This window comes from Pavona decussata, unplaced genomic scaffold (assembly GCF_977016875.1).
Source record: "Pavona decussata unplaced genomic scaffold, jaPavDecu1.1 SCAFFOLD_161, whole genome shotgun sequence".
NCBI lineage: Eukaryota > Metazoa > Cnidaria > Anthozoa > Scleractinia > Agariciidae > Pavona > Pavona decussata.
Window position 1 is genome coordinate 2330438 of NW_028145572.1, and position 14196 is coordinate 2344633.

General features: G+C 37.8%; 2 protein-coding genes and 1 long non-coding RNA gene across 4 annotated transcripts; 1 reads left to right on the forward strand and 2 right to left on the reverse strand.

The window, feature by feature from the left end:
• Positions 1-260: 260 nt before the first annotated feature.
• Positions 261-8246, forward strand: LOC146464741 (hexokinase-4-like). Of its 2 annotated transcripts, none has more exons than XM_085129573.1 (7): positions 261-365; positions 1298-1384; positions 2632-3159; positions 3760-4052; positions 4354-4506; positions 5246-5393; positions 5973-8246. In XM_085129573.1, exons 2-7 carry the CDS (start codon positions 1313-1315, stop codon positions 6159-6161), a joined length of 1383 nt encoding a protein of 460 aa, XP_084985699.1. In that variant the 5' UTR covers positions 261-365; positions 1298-1312; the 3' UTR covers positions 6162-8246. The 2 variants fall into 2 exon arrangements, with proteins under 2 accessions (XP_084985699.1, XP_084985700.1); XM_085129574.1 differs by lacking the exon at positions 261-365 and adding an exon at positions 372-801.
• LOC146464742 (uncharacterized) lies at positions 6875-9136 on the reverse strand. Its single transcript, XR_014868461.1, has 2 exons — positions 7603-9136; positions 6875-7564 (listed from the first exon to the last, which is right to left on the reverse strand). It is a non-coding gene; the product is annotated as an uncharacterized LOC146464742 (long non-coding RNA).
• A 95-nt stretch (positions 9137-9231) lies between these two features.
• LOC146464743 (vesicle transport protein SEC20-like) lies at positions 9232-13853 on the reverse strand. The gene is made up of 5 exons (XM_085129575.1): positions 13659-13853; positions 13265-13356; positions 13072-13176; positions 11052-11170; positions 9232-10149 (listed from the first exon to the last, which is right to left on the reverse strand). Exons 1-5 carry the CDS (start codon positions 13839-13841, stop codon positions 9950-9952), a joined length of 699 nt encoding a protein of 232 aa, XP_084985701.1. The 5' UTR covers positions 13842-13853; the 3' UTR covers positions 9232-9949.
• Between the last annotated feature and the right edge of the window lie 343 nt (positions 13854-14196).

Genomic DNA, 14196 nt, shown 5'->3' on the forward strand with positions numbered 1-14196 from the left:
TTACACGCATTTTCTACAGATTGGCAGTTTCTTTTTTTCGTACAAAATGACTCGATGTGTTTGTTAATCTTGGAGATAATAAAATGTTAATACGTTCAAAATTATAAAAAATTGAATTTTTGGTAATGAATTTTGTGCATGTAATAATAGCTTTTCGGGAGTTTGAGCAGGCGTTACAGTTCCGTGACCAGACGAGTGACAACGATGCAAGAATTCATGATCCGAGCACGTCCGAAGATTCTCCGGGGGCTCCGCCCTTCTTTTGAACGTCATCGTTCTCGAGTAAAGAAGTTGTAGAACGAAGACGTGACGCTGGCTGGAATTTGTACAGTATTTATTCAAGTGTTGGTAATCGAGGTATTTATGTAAGTATGGAAGTACATGTAGGCTCTTTTGTGTTGCAGGTGAACAATTAACTGGCCTGATCAACAATAGAACACAGGGCCACTAAAACACGGAAACTTTTAGAGCGGGCTCCATCGCGATCGGGGGCTATTCTCAGTCTTTATAAGCTTTTAGAACGTTGCTGAAACGGCTTATGTATGGCCATGGCTCGTTGACGACTTTTAATATAGTGGCTTTAATATAGAAAAAAAACGGTATATGTTTTGGTAGGTCGACGATTCGCAGCCGTCAATCGACTTAATGGCTAAGAATGAAGAACCATTACCGAGCCTGCTCGGCCGGGAGCTTATCTGTACTCTGTGTAAGCTAAAATGTGTCATCTAACAGCATTTCTGGGAGAGAATGTGTGATCTATTGTGAAAGTGGCTCAAAGTTTCTATTTAAAGCTCTATTGAGGTTACAATTGTGAATTTTCATTTCGTGTGATTTGGCATCATACCTATAAGTAGACACGAGAAACTTCATATTAATTTCCCTCCTGCATTCCTCGTGAGTGGTTAGCAGTCGTCCAAGATTATGTATTGCAACAAGTGTATCTTGCAGCCTGATTCCAGATTTTCTCTGGCCTGATGTAGCCAGATTTATAACATTATAAGCTTACAGATTGCAATTTCAAGATAAGATCAGAGCCTAGGTTCCCTCAGTCTGTTTTCAGGACCAATATCAAACAATTCACAGTAATGTTTCAGGCCGAAACTTTGGTATAATTCATCTTATAAAGCACAAAACGCAAGAGAGTTTGAAACAATTTTAAAGAAATATTAGAAATTAAAAATCATCCATATAAAATTCATGTACTGTAACTAAAAATATCCTTCATGATCGATAGTGAGAAATGTAACAAATTGAATGCCAGAGTTCACTTTGCAATGCATATTGCTTTTGGTTGCAGAGTAAAAATTCCAAGATGTTTGCAGCTCTACCATTTGCACAACAACTATTTAAAACCCTGTCTGATGCTGTCACAGGAAAAGACCAGGTACTGTATAATGTTAATTACTGCATTGATCTGTCAAAACCATCCTTAATTTCTAAACCCAACAGACAACTGTGTTTTTTATTGTTGTCAGTAATAATTACGCGGGATGCCCTGAAGGGGCATACCGTGTCTAAAAACGGGTCGATTTCTTTTTTTTTTTTTTTTTTCTTCCTCGTAGCTACAAATCGGTACATTAATTTATTCATTAAACTCTCTCCTCTCCTACTCGGGATGTATTGTTCTGATTGTCTTCAACAAAAGCAGGCCAATCAAAATCCATTCTTGTCGCTTATATCGCGAGGGAGGGGACCCACTCACCCCTACCTGTGTGACGTCAATGCATCATTTGATCTATTTATTAAAAACAGATTAAATTTGGCGCCATATTGTTAACATGTTCTGGATTCAAGTGTGCCGTTTTCAAACGGAAATTTCGCCATTTTGAAGCGGCAAATCGAAAGAATAACTTCTAAGAAGCACCCGACATTTAAAACGGTGGAAATTGGTAAATTCCTGGCGAAGGAATCGTGCTTTGTTTGACAGTCTTAGACCACGACGCGAGACTGAAAAGAGGTCATTGAGAAGCTTACGTTATCGCAATGGAATTCCCGCAATTTCCCTTGAAACCCTGAGTAGCGTAACACAAGGGAAACAATGTAACGCGATCGTCGTGACTCAAACTATTCCATTAGCAAGGATAGTTTTATCAATCGGCGAAGCATACAGTTGGAATAAATGAATCAGCCCCAGCATCTCGCGTAATGCCAGTATAGCAGGCATCTTGTTACAATGACAACTGGCTGACACCGACAAAGTGAATTGAAAACCACCAATAATTTATTACAGTGTACAAACCAGGCCCTTTCATCCTGTCAAACTAAAGCTTGTTTTTTTAAAGAGATCTGTTACAATGACGAATGGTAGCAAAAACATATGATAGGTTGAGTCTTGAACTTCAGAGTTCACCTGTTCTAAAAGGCACCGCAACTCTTTACTTTCATTACATTTGACAATAGCCTTCAAATGAAGTTGTCCTGTTGCCCACATCAATAGTGTTTGGGAACAAGTGACTGCATTTGCGGGTGAATTAAACAGAGATTCAATCATGTGAACTAAGTGCATTTATTGTTTTTTTCTAAGTTCATTACCCATTAACTAAAATAATGTTTGTTTTACTTTCATTGTTAAGTAACAACAAAAGTAGTGAACACAATTAAGTATATTAACTGAAAATAATTTTTCTGTAGGTGTTGCAGGTGTTAAGCACATTTGATTTATCCAATGAATCGCTTGACGAGATTGTTAATATTCTTCAAAGTGACTTTACAAAAGGCCTCTCTGCAGATGAGCAGGAGCGAGCAGAGAGCCCATTAAAAATGCTTCTGACATATGTACGAGCAATACCTGATGGCTCAGAAAGGGGGGAATTCCTGGCTTTGGATCTTGGAGGCACCAACTTCAGGATATTGCTGATCTCAATTGACAACGGTAAAGTTGAAATGGAAAGCGAAGTATACCCTCTTGACCAAGCTGTGATGACAAGTGATGCTAAGACTCTCTTTGGTTATATTGCTGGCTGCATTTCTCTCTTTGTCAAGAAGACCAAAGTTAGTGACAGATCTCTACCATTGGGATTTACATTTTCATTTCCTGTGCGGCAGTTGTCCCTGACATCTGGTTTGCTGATTAAATGGACCAAAGGTTTTACAGCAGCTGGTGTAGAGAATGAAGATGTTGTCAGACTGCTAAAAGAGGCTCTTGTTAGAGAAGGAGTGGTAGGCTACTGCTTTCTACATTCAATTTAATTGTCCTTTTGTCTTGGTTCACCAGTACTAAAATGCATTTTAATCACTACATCCAGTGGTTTTCATTTATTTAACCCTGTAACCCCCAGTATCAAAGAAGAAGTTCTCCTATCTTGTCCCCGTACTTTTCTTATAAAATTACTGGGGAGAAGTTATTAAAATATCACAAAAATTTGCCTGGGTGATCATATTCTTAATTCTCATGACCTCAGGGATTGATCGAATAAGCATTGACATTACAGGGAGAAATTTGATGCTCATCACTGTTAGGGCTTTAAGGGTTAAGGATCAATGAGAGTGAGTATATGTATGCAGGGATTAAGAATTTCAAAAGGAAAAGTTCTTGTGGTACATAACCAGTTTCAGTAGTTGCGACTTAAGGATTTCATTCAAAGACTTGAAAGTTGGTTGTGATCCTGGAATTTGTGCTAGAGGCTATTGTCAGGCAGCTTGAGTCCTTGTTGATTTTTGTTCTTTTTTTGTTTTGAGAGGGGAGGAGTTAAAGGGGTATACTATACCAGAAAGGAATTGGAGCTCATGTGGTTAATAATATTGTCAATTGTTTTTCAGAGCACAAGTGTGGATGTCGTTGCGCTTGTTAATGATACCACAGGTACAATGATGTCGTGTGCATATTCAAACCCTAATGTCAGTGCAGGTTTGATCTTGGGCACTGGAACGAATGCCTGCTACATGGAGAGGCTTGATAACGTGCCAAAGTGGGAGGGTGATCAAAAACATCCCCGGGAAGTCATCATAAATACAGAGTGGGGAGCATTTGGTGACAATGGCTCCTGGAATCACCTCAGAACGACATTTGATGAAAGAGTGGACAGGGAATCACTCAATCCTGGAATGCAGTTGTAAGTACAATGAGTAATTGAATTTTAAATCCCCATGGTTCTGTAAACATTCTTTTTTTAACGACTGTGAAAATTTCCCTTCAATCAATCCAAAAAAAAAAAAGGATAGAGATCAGAAATATTATTTTGAAAAACCAGTGAATTGAGTTGAATCAAGAGACTTCAAAGGCAGCATGGAAGGGGCCAGTGGGCGTTAGTATTAGCTCCATCCATGCCTTCTCATCAAAATTGAACCACCAAAAGGGTGCTTTGTAACTCAGGGAACTCAGTGTATACAATAATAAATATTTATCCTCTTTAGATTTGAGAAGATGATTTCTGGAATGTATCTTGGAGAAATAGCCAGACTTGTTTGTTTGGACCTCATTGAGAAGAAACTTCTTTTCAACGGACAAGCTGGAAAATTTAGTACCAAGGATAGCTTTATGACCATGTTTGTTTCCGAAATTGAGAGGTAAGAACATTGTAATGTATATAGAAACCAGTAATATATAAAGAGACCAAGTAAGCCTTAATATTGTGTCATAATCTGCTGTCAGGGAACACAGATTTCCCAAACTCATTAATAATTCATCAAGAGAAAACAAACAAAATCACTACTGTGAGCAATTGGTTTGGATATATGTTCCTAATTACCATAAAATTTTACCAACTTTAGCCTTGAATTTCTCCTACAATAATTGATCATTTGAGAAGCCACATCAAACACTCGAAAGTGTGTTTCATCAGATATTCAAACACCTTGAAGTCGTTTAAAACAACTCAGCTGCACCTCGTTTTTTCAACCTACTTCTCAGTGTTTGGATATCTGATGAAACACACTTTCTCGTGTTTGATATATTACATCTAAAACTGGGTATGAAGGGTTAATGGAATACGGACAAAATGTTATAGAGAAATAATTCCTCTATAATATGACTTATAATATTATTATACTGCAAGTAATTATTACTGGGATGCAGGATATTAGGAACGGAGAATTCAGGATGTTGTGTGTAGGACAATCTGTACAATAAAATTTAATTATTAAGAGGATATATTTAGGCTGAATTTTAGTGGACCGTATATATATATATGGGGTATGCATGACCACTCCCCACCCGTCCCCCCCTCCCCTCTTGCCTCAGTAACCATTTTAATCATTTCGTACCCCTACATCACTTAAATTACTAACATTTTCTTGATTTAAACAGTCATGACAGATACAGGATTAGTCAAGTCCTGACTGAGATGGGAGTGAAGGCATCTGATTCTGATATTGAGATATTGCAACGGGTTTGTGCTGCTGTGTCCATAAGGGCCGCTAGGCTAGCAGCCGCTGGAATCGCTGCAATTGTCAAGGTGTGTTTCCAGGACTTCTATGATCTAATGAAGCCTGATGGTGGAAGGACAGATGTGGAGCATTTGATCAACCTTTTTCTCTGCTTAAATACTTCCAGTATGAAAGTGAAAAAAATCCTGTAATTGGTGGTCCATTTGACCTAATAGGTCAAGGAGGAGATTTTGATTGATAGAGAAATTTAGGATAATTTATTGTGTATACGGCAAATGACAGAAATGACCATATGACCATGTTTATCCTTCATTTTCCACTCGCTGTTTTCACTTACTCAGTAATATTGAGTAGTTTTGCATTAGCGTCAAAGGCCAGAATTATTTTGCACTTTTCTCATCTATATAATTATTCATTTTTTCAAGAAAACATAAAGTTAACTTAAATCTTATGTAGGCCATTTGCCATAAACATGATTCTAAATATCTCTGACTATTAAATCTTCAAAATATCGTCATCCCAACCGCCACTGCTTAGGGTCACTATTGATAATAGACTATTATAGTGATTGAAATAATGGTAATACCATGACCCCACTAAGCCTTCAAATGTTTATTTATTAGCCAAAATGTTATTTTAATTGACAGAAAACAAAGAACTTCACCACTACCATTGCTGTTGATGGGAGCCTGTTTAAAAAGCACCCACAGTTCAAGCGATACATGGAAGAGACTCTAAGGGACATTTTGCCTCAGGGTGACATCACACTTATGCTGTCTGAAGATGGGTCTGGTAAAGGGGCAGCACTAGTTGCTGCAGTTGCATCAAAATCATGAACTGGCCTTCAATAGTAAATAATTAAAATTAATTCATGACTGATGTACACTGTGGTTGTTTTTAATGGATTGCTCCATTCTTACAATTATCGCTATGAAGGAAATACCATCTAATTTCAAATTTCTTTGAAAACATGGAAGTAATCTTTCATGTCAGACACAAAAGGATAGAATTATTGCAACTTTGCAATGTCTAATAGTTATACACAAAAGGCCTTCTCTCTTCTGATAATAGGGGAACAATATGATGGACATCATAAACTCCAAAATGGTGGTTCCTTGGGAATTTATTAAACAGGTGAAATTAGTTATACTCATATCCATATTTTTTGTACACAAACATTGCTCTTTCTACTTTGTTGAAAAAAAGAATAATTACTTTAATTTGTTCTGTACAGTTGTTTTCCAACAATTTAACAATTTTTGAAACAGTAGAGGCTCCCTTGGGTGAAATTTAGAAGAAGGGTATGTACAGTTTCAGCTGAGAAATATGCACATGTTGTACTGCAATATATATTACATGTAGATGTATTAGAACAAGTTATTATTTTCTTTCCTGTCTGTGAGCTATATATAACCAAGTCAAGACCTAATAATTTCAAGAATGGCTTGCTGGGACAACTGTGAATTCCAAACTTATCCATTTAAACAGGAAGTTCCGGTATAAAAGGGCCCTGGCCAGGCCATTCTCACCTTCAGTTGTCAATCAACTATCTTCGGCTTTTACCGATAAAATTGGCTAAGTTTTCAGAATAACCCTTGTTAAACAAATAAGAACTTGATATCTTATATTGCTGTGGTGATATTATAAAATTTTGAGGCATATTTTTCAGAGGACGCTTGAGTCAACAACTTGCCACGACTGAACAGCGTCTAAATTTGTATCTCACGCCCACAAAGGTGTGAAATGAAGGAGGGGCTTGCCCTTTTATAGCGGGACTTCTTGTTTAATATGCTCTGAATTGGTTTACAGACTGATTATCAAGGTAGACTTGTACATAGTCCCCTATTTATTTCTTGATTTAAAGGTTTCAATCAGTGAATTGATTGATGATTTAGCTAATTATGACTTTTGTTATGATTAAAGTAAAAAAACCAAAGAGGACCTGATGTACCAAAAACCTATGATTTGGCAAGATTCCCTTGTTTTATCGCAAAATGAAGTACAAAGCAGCGAATGAAACATTGGAGCAATGCTTGCTGAAGGACTCAAAGGCCACATGCAAAAATATCCAGTGAATCTGAGCTAAAGCAAGAAAAAACGATCTAAAATACACCATAGGTTGGTTATGCACTGAGCCTTAAGTTCAATTACTTTATTTACCAGATGTCATGTTAGATTCATGTCTTGTGAATTTTTGTTTCATTAAAATGATTTTATAGTAATGAAGATGACACATATTCTGTAGTATGCATTCTAGGAAAATAGTATGTATCTAACATCAGTCCAGCCACAATTTACAAATGTACTGGTGTGATAAGAACTTGTAAGGACTTTAAACAAGTTTGTAGTCATCAAGACTGGGTGAGATAAATTGACAGCAAGGCCTTCCAATGGGGTATGTCACATTAGTTTTTGAAATGTAAGAAAATATGACTGTTGTTTTAAATGTTTCTCCAGAAGATTCTAAATCCTCCAAAAAATTAAATCTCATCTAAATAACAGAACTAACTTAAGGTTATATGATTGTCACTGCTTTTCATTTGTCAACAGTTCCTTAAAATCCAGAATGTTCTGGTGTCACTCTCTGATTTTAGCAGCCCATTTGAGTTATAGAAACTCCCATGTCACCAGATTTCTGGGGTATGCGGCTTGTCACCTCTACCCCTTAGAAGGCCTCATCTTTATTTAATATTAGGTATCGGAAAATGTTATATGAAGGATCAAACCTATTTAATAGGTTTCAAATACTTATTTTAAATTTGTATCCATTTGTTCAGTTACACCTATTCAAGATGTATATGCACCCATCATGTATTATGCACATTATGTTAATTTTGTTCTTTCTGGGACAGAGCACTTCATACAAGGAATATTTTAAGTATTTTAACTACATTTGAATAAATAGTTCATTTTTACTGTCATTCAGTCAATCATTTATATTGACCACAGGCTAAGATAATTATGAGAGGATGTTTCTTCTATCACAAATGAATATTCATGACAAAATTAATATAATACCAAGCACGTGAAAGACTTGCCCTTTCCTTTGATAGCAAACAGCTCAAATCTGTTGAGTTGCTTTGCCAGATTCCATCCAGTGACATGGGTTGCTGAGGTTCCCCTAATTCTCAAAGAGAAGTACTGCAACAAATTTTACAGAACCATGGGAGAGAAAAAGGCTTATGGCACCCATCTTTTGCTCCCACGTAAATGTGGATAGAGACTGGTGATGACTGTCCCCAGGCACAACTGAGTCTCAACCAAAAATGGTTTAATTTAAAAGTGTCCTGTTGGCAATTTTGAGGAAGAGCTCCCCAAACTGACTGTCGGCCAACTGTCGACCGTTCTATGTTTGTAACATAAAACGTAAGCTTAGATACCATAAACTAAGTTCGGTTCGTGGACTGTTCAAGTAGACTTATAATCTCACTTATATTGTACGGTAGAATTGATCTGTCGGTAGCCTGTCGATCCACTGTTGCCCGACAATTTACCGACAGTCGGTTTGGGGAGCTCTTCTTCAAAATTACCAGGACCCCAACCAAATCAAACAAAACCAGTTTTGGTTGATCCCAATAGAACACGACCTTAGATTTAACAAAGTTTCTCTCTCTTTCTCTCTCAGCGCTGCCAGAAAAAAATTATAGCCATTGATGCAGTTCAGCATCTGCTGATAAAAATTATGCCACTTTCAACAACTGTTTCACAGTGTACAAGGCCAAAAATCAAAGTGTCAAGTCTTGACTCTAATGATGACTTCTGTTCATGTCACAAAGAGTCAGGCCAAAAAATAATCCTGCTCACGACTACACTCTCCTAGCATTGGAGGCTAACACTCTCCTGGATGATCATCATTTTCCTACTTACAGTGTATGATAAGACGCATAGATTCAAACCATTTGCAAATAATTTACCATCATCCATTTAGTTTTTAAAGTATTTCCTTGTCATACATTCAATAAATAAATTTATTTTTTTCTTTATAAAATAACACTATTATATCAGTAATATGAGTAAACAAAAAAACTCGAATCTGAATTTTGAAGTGGAAATTCAACCAACAGTTTTGCGTTTTAATCCTGAGAAGACATACATGTCAAGAATAAGGTATAGGATGTCTGCCTGTGAAGGCACCTCTGGTCACTGCTATAGGGCCAATGGCAATCTCCACAGCCCTATCCTGACCCACCCTACTCATGTGACAATAAGAGTGGTCACAGTTAGGACAGGTTATGTCCCCAGTGGCTCTTTCACTTATCAATTGAAGACAGAGCAACAGTCCATTTCTTCATAATTATCCACACCAACCATAATTCTGCAGAAACTGCACCATGTGGTTGCAAATACAGCTCTTTTGTCTGACTGGGATCAAACCCGTAACATCCCTCCATGCGGACTGTGCAAGTGCCCTCCTGAAGTTGTTTGTTTTTCAAGGCTCTTTTGTTGTCATCATTGTATCCTTGATCAGCAGCAGTGTAAAATTTAACTGTCAGTGGGATGGGTTTTGTACACTTCTGAGTTTTTGAACCTTTGAATCTCTCCATACATCACCCGCAAATTTCATTTCCTTTTAATATACATGACTGCAGAAATTCTTCTGCATTCCTTCAAGTTGCTTAAACTTTTAGCTCCCAAATATTGGAAGCCGTTTTTTCAAAATGTAAAGAACAGTGGAAAAGAACAGCACAAGTCCAAAAACGATCAGCAGCCGATCAGTTACTTCTCTCCTGTTATACTTGTTTAGCAGGTTCCTACTGGTTTGAATGATTCCAGATAAACCCTTGTATTCTTCCTGAGTGTCTTTGACCTGCGCAGATGATGAGGCTACAAGCCAAAATAATGAAAAACTTAAGAAATCAATGTTTGCATTAAACAAGATGTTTTCACATAACTTGTTCCTTAAGATCCGTTAAATTCTAATAAACAGCAACACCAAAGAAAGGCAAACAAACTATAATTGTTTATTACACAATCCAAGTAACAGCAACTATGTATGAACAACAGGCAAACAAAGCTGGCCAATAATCAAAAGATCATAAATGTTGTGTTACTCTCATGGCAAAACATATAGCCTAGGTTAAATGCATACAATGTACATCTCGTATATTTAACCTAGAGTACATTTAACCTATAGTAGGTTAAATGTGTAATAAGTAACAATACCAAGAAACAAAGATGTATTTATTTAGCAAATGTTGTTTTATGGATTCCATAGGGGTGAGGGTTGGGCTAAGGTTGAAAAATATTTTTTTTAAACTAGGTTTCAGAGTATATATTTTACCTAGGCTTAATAGGCAGATCACCAATTCAACCTATGTTGAGGATAGGTTTGACCCGAAACCAGATTCTTCCACAGCAAATATGTTTGCTGGGGAGCTTAATCTGAGAGAGGGCCCTTATTACAAGCATGGTGCTCTACCATGCTCTCCAGCAACTTGTGAACTGTGAACTTCAAAACTCAACTTATATATATTGTTGATTTGCCCTCAACTGTAAATACACCGAGAACTCTAGTTGACTGTAAGAAATATACAGAGGCAATTAAAGTGGATCAAAATCTACAAATCAGAGTACAAATATGATCTTTTGACCCTCTGGGCCTAAAGTTCAGAAAATTGTGTTTTGTACCAGTCGAGGATTCATTTGACAGCAGTGAAAATTATTAATAATAGTTTTTTGAGACAAACTTCATAGTTGGAATGATATAATAATATTATTCAACAAACCTAATGTCTGCATATCAGCTTCACTCTGTTTGACTTGGCTTTCCATCATTTTTGCTATGCTCATTAAATCTTGAGTAATATTACTTGCTGTCTTGGCTAAATTCTCCTTGTTGAAGTTCCTAAATGGGAACAATAACATGTTATGTATAACTCACTGACCTAAATTATATTCATTTGTTAAAATAAATAAAATATTTTATGTCAAAAAATAAGTAAAGAAATAACTAACTGACACTCTAAACAAGAAACCTTTTTCCACATTGACTTATGTCACTTCAAAAAGGTGTACAAATGGGTGCCAATGATGCACTTTCAGGGTGTAACCCAGTGGTGAACTGCTTCCTATCCCAAAAGGAAAAGGTTTTTGACCTACCAGTCCATTAAATGTCATAGTACAGTCATAGTTTAGTTCAATAGTTATGTGTCCCGGGGGGGGGGGGGGGGGGGGGTACTCCCCTATATAAGGTATATAGGTATGTGCCGCCCCAAAGGGTATGGTTTTTGAGCCGTTTTGTCTGAAAACGGGTATAGATTTTGACAATCACGGTCTGAAATCGGGTTGGGTTTTTGGGGCGGGGGACATTTATGAAAGCTTACAAACATATTTTTCTTCTCAGTACGTAACTGGAACGACTAACTGATAGCAAGAAAAAGAAATAGATAAACTATGTCATTCCAACTTACTTTTACTCCTTGCGTCAACTTCCGTTCGGCACTGATGCATAATTATCAGGTCTGAAAACGGGTATGAATTTTAGAGGTCAGGTCTGAAAACGGGTGTGGAAAATGGCATGTTTAGGTCTGAAATAGGGTCGGGATTTGAAGACCTGGGCGGCACACCCCCACCAAGAATTCCGAGGAGTACCCCCCCCCCCCCCCCGGGTTATGTGTCCTGCAGATTTGATAGGCACTGTCAACAGGATCACACTAGCTAACTGCTCTGAAAGTGGCAACGAATATACAAATTCAAGTTTTATTTGCTGTTAAAATCAGGCCTAAAAATGCATGAAGCTCCTTTTTGTAATTTGTGTGTGGAGGGGGGAGAGGGGAAAGGATACCACTGGAATCCCCTGTTAAGCCATGGACCAGACTCCAGACTGACAAAAGAACTGATCAAAATACTACTCATTGCCTGGTAGTTTATTTTAAGTGTATATGCCTACTCCCCTAATGTTTTATCCAATCTTTAGCTTATTGAAGGGCTCTGGGCATAATGCATCAGTCATTTCAAACCTTCAACATCCTTTGACTTTGTACTGCGCTGGGAGAGTGGGGAATTTCATCGAGGTGGGGAATTTGAACAGGATTTTTCTTCTGGTCAAGAGGAATTCATGCATGGGTTTTTCCTGGCTTTTGGGAGTTGTGGGGTTTTTCAAGAACAGGATTTTGTCTTTGTATGCAAATGGCTCACTGAAAACGTTATCAAAAAAGTTTTTGAAGGCGTCATTAATATATCAAAGTTTGCAAAGCATGAATCAGTGTTCCAGATAAGAGAGGGGTCTCGGGTCAAAAACGCGAGAAGCTTGGCTTCCTGACCCGACAAAATTAATGGCAAACTTAAGAAGATTTAGAGAGATCGAACTAGAGCTATTGTTCCCTCAAAATTCTTCATTGACTCTCTGATTTTGAAAGTTATCTGGAACACTAATTAACATTAATCAACTGAAGTTGAAGCTTAGGGCATTTGAATGGCTTTTTGGCCCCCCTGAGGCTCAATTTGAACCACCCAATTTTTGCAAGTTTGAATGCCTGGATGTGGGGAGGGCGCCTAGGGGGGATGTTTAAGTTTGGAATTGATTGGCACATAACTGACCTAGAGTGCATTTTCGCTCATTTTTTGTATTTTGTTTTGCATTTACCAGGTTTTGCATGTGGCCTTCAATTCCTTTAGGAAACATTGCCCCGATAGCTTTTTGCGCAACCTATGACTACAGACAAGTCATTCACTTTTATCACTAACAAAACAAAGTGCAACACAGTGGATAAAACATTGAGGCAATGTTTTCTGAAGGTCACCGACCTGTGTCTAACAGTAGATGTCTGTCCTCCAAGTAATTCTTCCTTTTCACTCCTGTCAATAATGGCTTTTGATGCCAGGTTAGCTTTCCTGATGGATGCTTGTAGACTTGAGAGAGAAAGAAATTAACTTAATGAGAGAGCCACAGGATACATGTGTATGGGCTAAAGAATCTCAGATATAAATCTTCTTCTACCTGGACAGTTCTTTTCTGTGATGTTGCATCGCAGCTAGTATGGCGAGCCGATCTGATTCTTTGTCTTGTTCAAGTGCCACTTGTTCTAAGCCCTATAAGAAAAGACAAGAAATTTAACTATATTTAAATTTTCTGTTGATCCAAGACAAGAACACTAACTACAGCTAAATTATGATAAAGTCTGAAGGAGGAGGGGGGGAGGTGTACTCATTAAAGTTTTATACATGGCGCGAGATGAAAGATTACATCGTGAATTATAAAACAATAAAATGTGTCGCTTATGAGGCGGGATGCTAATTAATTACTGACACTACAAACGAAATCTAACAGCCTTGGATAATCGTAACTTTGTTTTCAAAATACAACTTTATAAAAAGTGAAATGGCATGCATACCTCGACTTTGTGTCTCAACGAATTCACCTTTTGTTTTACGTTTAAATTTAAGTCATTCAGTACATGTAAAGGCCCCTCACACTGTCGTATGCTTTGTACAATATTTTGGATCTCAAACTCAATTCTGACTATTTCTTGAACATGAATCTTCACTTGTACTGGAATTTCAATGCCGTCCGCCATTTTGAAAAACTACGACAGCAAAGTGTTCTGGGTGACAAAGCAATTCCCGTGTAGGGTGGCATGAGGTAGTTTTACCCCCTCGTCTTCCTGCGTCAGCTGCGAGCCTGGGCCCGGGCGGGGGGGGTACTCACAAAAAAATTGGATAGGGGTGTGCGGCCCGCTTCCCAAAACCCTTACCCTATTTATGGCAAAAATCTGCGATTTTCCCCACCCTATTTATGACCTGAACAAAAATTTAAACCCTATTTATGACCTGATAGTGTCTGGTGAACTCCAGTTCAAAGACCCCTGGAGCCCAGCGCGTGACAAGCCTTTGCGGCACGTACACAGTTAACGTCATGATGAAGAAGCAGCT

What these genes read in the sequence shown, in the direction of transcription:
- LOC146464743 (XM_085129575.1), bottom strand. Translation starts at nt 13,841, where the DNA reads ATGGCGGACGGCATTGAAATTCCAGTACAAGTGAAGATTCATGTTCAA. An exon ending in ACATCTACTGTTAGACACAG is followed by an intron (nt 11,171 to 13,071) that starts GTCGGTGACCTT and finishes GTTCCCATTTAG; the next exon opens with GAACTTCAACAAGGAGAATT. An exon ending in AGCTGATATGCAGACATTAG is followed by an intron (nt 10,150 to 11,051) that starts GTTTGTTGAATA and finishes TTTGGCTTGTAG; the next exon opens with CCTCATCATCTGCGCAGGTC.
- LOC146464741 (XM_085129573.1), top strand. Translation starts at nt 1,313, where the DNA reads ATGTTTGCAGCTCTACCATTTGCACAACAACTATTTAAAACCCTGTCT. An exon ending in CTGTCACAGGAAAAGACCAG is followed by an intron (nt 1,385 to 2,631) that starts GTACTGTATAAT and finishes ATTTTTCTGTAG; the next exon opens with GTGTTGCAGGTGTTAAGCAC. An exon ending in TTTGTTTCCGAAATTGAGAG is followed by an intron (nt 4,507 to 5,245) that starts GTAAGAACATTG and finishes TGATTTAAACAG; the next exon opens with TCATGACAGATACAGGATTA.